Raw genomic sequence first — 6118 nt, forward strand, 5'->3', positions numbered from 1 at the left:
TGCTAAAAACATCTCAATGCTTCATTGCCACAGCCATGTTGTGCATATCTTATGAAAACATCCTAGCCATGAAAAAGCGCCTTTCTTTCGCATCTGGTGAAAAATTTGATTACTTCGTTATTGCCATATCCATGTTGGGTATATCCTATAGTGCACCACATTTGGCATACATATCAGCCAAGGCAATGTCAAGCACGACATCTTTTTCCAAGAGCCTCTGACTAACAATATAATTGTGAATTTTCTTGTTAGTATCACCGTCGAAAAGCATACAAGCATGACTTCTTTTTTCAACAGCCCTTGACTGAAAATATCATCAATAATTCTTTTGCCCATATCAGCGTCTTGCATAACGCCGCATGCCTTCAAGATACAGGTGTAGGTAATTGCATACATGTTGACCAAGGCAGTGCCAACCATAACATTTTTTTTCAATAGCCCCTGACTAATGATATCATCCTGAGTTCTTATGTCCGTCCTAGCGTCTTCCAAATTGCAACATGCCTTCAAGATGCAAGCATAGGTGATTGCACATCTGAAGAGAGATGCTCAATTCACATTTGCTGAAAATAGCCCAAAGCGTTCTATGTTAAGCATATCGCCAAGAGACGATGTTCCGGATAGAAAGCTCCTCAAGCACTCTTTGGTGCTTTCCCAAGAACAACACATTTCGCATACATGATCATTGCTCCTACGTGGTGCCACATACTTTCAAGATGCAAGCATAGGCGATTACATCAAGAGAAATGTCCTCGCTTTCCATTTTGAAAATAGCCAGCCAGCCAGAGCTCCCTGGTCATGTCACTGTTGGGCAATGAGATGCACTTGAAGACACGAAATTCCAGACATCAAGGTAGTGTTACATGCCTTCAAGACGAGAGCATAGGTGATTGCATTTGGAGAGGTGCCCTCACTTTGCATCTGTTGGAAACAGCACAGGGCTCCATGGCATCCCATGGATTGAGGAAGACCTCAAGAGAAGTGTTCAGAGTGGCATCAGGTGTGGGTGTTGGAGTGTGCATCTGGCCACCCTTCTCCCCATCAATGCGAATGTTCTTTGTGACACATAAGCTTTTCCTTGTAGACTAATTGATCTTTGCTCAAGTTCTGGCCAACTTCTCACTATGCTGACAATGCAAAACCTTTCTGCAATCAGCTGACAAATTTTGTGGAACCAATGCACGTGAGGGAAATATAATTTCAAGATCTTGTTCGTTGCGTAAAGGGCCACTGTGTCCAGCCCAGATTGGCCAACCCCCATCTCACTAACCTTAACTTAATATTCATTTTATCTATATACACAATCCAAGAATAAGGGTCTGGTGTGTTGTTGCACAGCTCCATCCACTACTGTGTAATCTCCTCTCTCACTCCTCTCCTTGCACGTGCAAGCATTGCATTCTCGTCACTTGATTTGTCTGCTTTGTGGATGCTTTGTATCCCCAACAACAAATTTATTGAGCATTTCCACTTGCATTGAATTAGCAACCAGATCCTGGCTTATTCCAAACTACATTTTTTATTCTCATGCATTCAATATGTTCTACCTCCTCTTGCATCCCAACAACTGCATAAATATTAATCATTAAGACATATGCTGACCCATAATGTCGGTCTAGTTGGACTACACGCTCAAAAGCAAACTTTCCGAGCTTGACATTTCCCCATTGGCGGCAAGCACCTAGAAGGGAGACCCAAATTGGACGATGATCAGATGACGGCATCATCGTAATTACTCTCATTGCTTTGTCAAAGAGCCTTGTACATCTAAAAAGATCAACCATGCAAGTATAGTGTTCTGTGTTTGGTTCAATGTCGTGTTTTTCCCTCATGTTATCAAAATGCATATGACCCTCATCGACTAAACCTGAGTGGCTACATGCATAGAGCACATTGACATAAGTGATTGCATTGGGGGAAATGACATCTTGCTACATGCATTGAAAACAGACCAGAGCTTCATTGGCCCGCCCTTGCTAGGCATATCCTTCTATAAATGCAGTCCAAGAAACTACATTTGGGGAGAAACCCTCCCTCCGCGTTCACTGAAAACACCCCTTAGCTTCTTGTCCTTGCCCCTGTCGGCCATATCCTGTAATCAGTGCATTCCAAGAGACTTCATTCCGGACAGAAAGCTGGTCAAGAACTTCTTGTGCTTGCAAAAATACACCACACTTGGCATACATGTCAAGCAAAGCATTGCCAAGCACGACATCTTTTTGTAGCAGCCCTTGCCTAGCAATATCATCATGACTCTGCTTGCCCATGATACCGTTTTGCATAATGCCACATGCCTTCAAAACACAAGCATAGGTGACCACATTCGGACCAAGCACTTACTGGCCCTGATCTTGTTGGGCATATCCTGCAATTAATGCATTCCAAGAGACTGCATCCCGAACATAAATCTCGTCAAGAACTTGTTGTGCTTTGGAAAGTACACTACACTTGGCATACATGTCAACCAAAGCATTACGAAGCACGACATTTTTTTCCAACAGTCCCCGACTAACAAGCTCATCATGAATTTGTTTACCTGTGTCGACGTCTTTCAAAGTGCCACATGCCTTCGAAATGCAAGCATAGGTGATTGCATCTAGATACAAGCCCTCGCTTTGCATCCGCTGGAACCATTCCAATGCTTCTTGGCCCTGCCCCTGTTGGGCATAACCTGCAATCAATGCATTCCAAGAGACCGCATCTCGATCAGGCAACTCATCAAGAACTTGTTGAGCTTTCAAAAGTACACCACACTAGGCATACATATCAACCAAAGCATTGCCAAGCATGACAGTTCTTTTCAACAGCCCCTGATTGACAATCTCGTCGTGAATTTGTTTGCCCATATCAATGTCTCGCATAATGCCACATGCCTTCAAAATGCAAGCATAGGTGAATGCATCTGGAGAGAAACCCTCACTTCGCATACAATGGAAACAATTCAAAGCTTCCTGGCCCTGGCCTTGTTGGGCATATCCTGCAATTAATGCAGTCCAAGAGATGACATCTCGGTTGGGAAGCTCGTCCAAAACTTGTTGTGCTTTCCAAAGTACACCACAATTAGCATACATGTATACCAACGCATTGCCAAGCACGACATTCTTCTCCAACAACCTTTGACTAACAATCTCGTCATGAATTTGTTTGCCTAGATCAATGTCTTGAATAATACCGCATGCCTTCAAGGCACAAGCATAGGTGACCGCATCCAAAGAGAGGCCCTCGCTTCGCAAGCGATGAAAACAGCCCAGAGCTTTGTTACCCTGCCCATGTCGAGCATATCTTGCAATAAGTGCAGTCCAACCGACGACATCCCAGATTGGAAGCTCATCAACAACTTGTTGTGCCCAGACAAGTGCACTACACTTAACATACATACTAGCTCTGTAAGCATCTGTCCTTCTCAAGTAACCCACTAGTGCAAATCTCCGCATGTACCTTATTGCCTTGGCACAAATCCTTCTTCTTAGCACAGGCTTTTAATGAGGTCATCCAAGGTAGTCTCATTATTTTCGAGTGTGCGTCATTGTCTTCCCCTCCATATTCCACTTCTGTGATTTTGTGAGGGGATTGAGAGATTCTCAGTGAACGCAAAATCAGTGTGACTATGGGAGCCTCCAAACTAAGATCAAATTGCTGCTGAGAGTTGGCAGTTGGTAGCTTTTGACGGCATAATGTTTTTTAGAGCTTTTCATCGTAGTGGTTTTTTTTATGAAAGAGCAGCCATGTGGGTTATTGAGAGGCCAAGGATTTGGAATTGCCCACTACGCTAACGAAGTAACAAGACGAAGGGATCGACACTATATAAGCATATGACTAAACAAGGAGTACCTATTACCAACTCAAATGGTTTAAATTTATTTATTGTCTACATGATGTTAGTTTAGTAGTAATCTTTAACATTGATAACAAGGGGAAGGGGTCGCTAACGAGAGTACTAATGCTTCTTGTGTTTCTTAGATGGTGATAGGTAAGAGGTTTCTTCCTTAGGATTACTTCACAGACTACAAATATAGCAACAGATTCACATTGGCTTGAGATAAATTATGTTGGTTATCTTTCTAATGATAAGACAAGTGTAACTCTTGTTGGAAATAGGGTTGCAGGGAAACACACACACCTTAGATAAGATGAAGAAGCTCAAGGCGCAAAATAGAGAGTATGTATTGCTTAATGCACAATGGAAAGATAAGTTAGCCCTAGAGTGATGGGCATGTATACATTGCACGGGGGAAAAACCCTCCTAGTGAGGAAAAAAATGCCCCAATGGTCCTAAGTGTGTTCACACACATCACTACCACTTATGTGTGGTAACAAATTTCCCTTGGGAGTGATGCCGTGAACAAGGGCTAGCACCTCGTGTAAAGGGAAGTGCCATGCTTTAAGGACATGATCAATCCACAAAGGGGAGTAAGCCCAAAGCTTTGCAAAAAGCTTTGACCTCACAAGTCAGTGCCTTTGTGAGTATATCTGCAAGGTTGTCCTATGTTGGCACATAAGCCAAGCTGATCCTTCCTTTTGAGAGTCTCACTCTAAGATAGTGGTAATGCACCTTGATGTGCTTTGTGTGAGCATGAAAAAATGGGTTCCTTGCAACTACCAATGTGCTCTAGTTGTTAGTGTAGATTATGTTGGCAGTGTCCTATCCAACACCCAAATCATCCATAAGGCATTTGAGTCATACACACTCAATTGTAGCTACTGTGAAGACTGCCCTGTACTCAACCTCACAAATGGAAGTAGTCGCGATAGGTTTCTTTTTGCTCAACCATGATATGCACAACTATTGAGCATGAAATAAAAACCACTTGTGGACACTTGCAAGTCATAACAACCAACCCAATTTGAGTCCAAAAAAGCTTGTAAATCTAGCGGCAATGACCCCCCCCCTTGGGATAAAGAAGCCAAGATGTAAAGTGCCACTCAAGTAGCAAAAAATCCTCTTAACAACCTACCAATACTAAACCTTGGGCTATGCATAAATCTACTGACCTGCAAGACAACAAATTGAACATTGTTTCTCATATTGCATACACAAATAGCATCCAATAGCAGTAAAGAGTGACATCGGCATGATCACCAACATCATGAAGACTCAATTTCAAACCTATTTCCATGGGAGTAGCAATAGGTTTGTAGTCTTCAAGTCCAAACTTACATATAAATATCTCTATGTAGCGTGTTTGGCACAAGGCAATACCACCATCACATTGCTTTAATTGTATGCTCAAGTAATGATGCAAAAGCCCCAAGTATTTCTTCTTAAAAATAGCATTCAAATTAGCCTCAAATTTAGCAATATGTGTCTCATTCAGGCCAGTGATCAATAAATCATCCACATATCAAACAATGATGAGAAATAGATCACCCTCATGCTTTACATACAAAGTGCTTTCTCTTGGACTGTTACAAAAGCCTCATTTAACCAAGTGAGTGTCAACTTTCTCATACCAAGCACGAGGAGACTGCTTCAACCCATACAAATCTTTCTTACATTTGCACACTTTATCTTCTTGTCCTTTCTTGAAAAAACCATGAGGCTACGTTACATAAACTTCCTCAAATATATCACCTAAGAAATAAGTAACAATGTCTAATTGATGTACATCCATCCAAAATGAGCTACCAATGCACATAGAAAATGAACAATAGTCATACACCAATTGGGAGCAAAAGTCTCTTCATAATCTATGCCTTTTTTATGTGCATAGCCTTTTGCAACAAGTCAAGCCTTATAATGATCAATCTCACCATGTCGCTTACGTTTGAACTTGTAAACCCACTTTGTACCAATGGCCTTTTTGCCAAGAGGCAAATCACATAAAGTCCATGTGCCATTTTCTATAAGTGCATCATATTTGATTCCATGGCATCCATCCAATTTTTTGACTTATGTGCTTCATCAAAAGACAAAGGTTCCTCCACATCACATAAACTAGAAACAACCAGAGCATAGCAATCTAACGCATAAGATGCATAGCGCGAACTCGAACGAGTATGACTAGGCATAGATGCATCCAATTTACTGTCACGCAAAGTATGCACCAACCATTTTGGCACACCTCTAGCTTGCTCATTCTCATCCCTTTCCACATCAAGTACACCTCCATCAGTAATA

The 6118-nt window shown here is 41.9% G+C and overlaps 1 protein-coding gene across 1 annotated transcript; it reads right to left on the reverse strand.

Moving 5' to 3' along the window:
* Positions 1-1481: 1481 nt before the first annotated feature.
* Positions 1482-3434, reverse strand: LOC147446283 (pentatricopeptide repeat-containing protein At4g16470-like). Its single transcript, XM_086524686.1, has 2 exons — positions 3115-3434; positions 1482-1767 (listed from the first exon to the last, which is right to left on the reverse strand). The coding sequence occupies exons 1-2, from the start codon at positions 3432-3434 to the stop codon at positions 1482-1484; spliced, it is 606 nt and encodes a 201-aa protein (XP_086380812.1).
* Between the last annotated feature and the right edge of the window lie 2684 nt (positions 3435-6118).

This window comes from Adiantum capillus-veneris, chromosome 12 (assembly GCF_014529385.1).
Source record: "Adiantum capillus-veneris isolate H3 chromosome 12, ASM1452938v2, whole genome shotgun sequence".
Taxonomy (NCBI): domain Eukaryota; kingdom Viridiplantae; phylum Streptophyta; class Polypodiopsida; order Polypodiales; family Pteridaceae; genus Adiantum; species Adiantum capillus-veneris.

What these genes read in the sequence shown, in the direction of transcription:
- LOC147446283 (XM_086524686.1), bottom strand. Translation starts at nt 3,434, where the DNA reads ATGCGGAGATTTGCACTAGTGGGTTACTTGAGAAGGACAGATGCTTAC. An exon ending in GACGAGATTGTTAGTCAAAG is followed by an intron (nt 1,768 to 3,114) that starts GTTGTTGGAGAA and finishes TGATCTTTTTAG; the next exon opens with ATGTACAAGGCTCTTTGACA.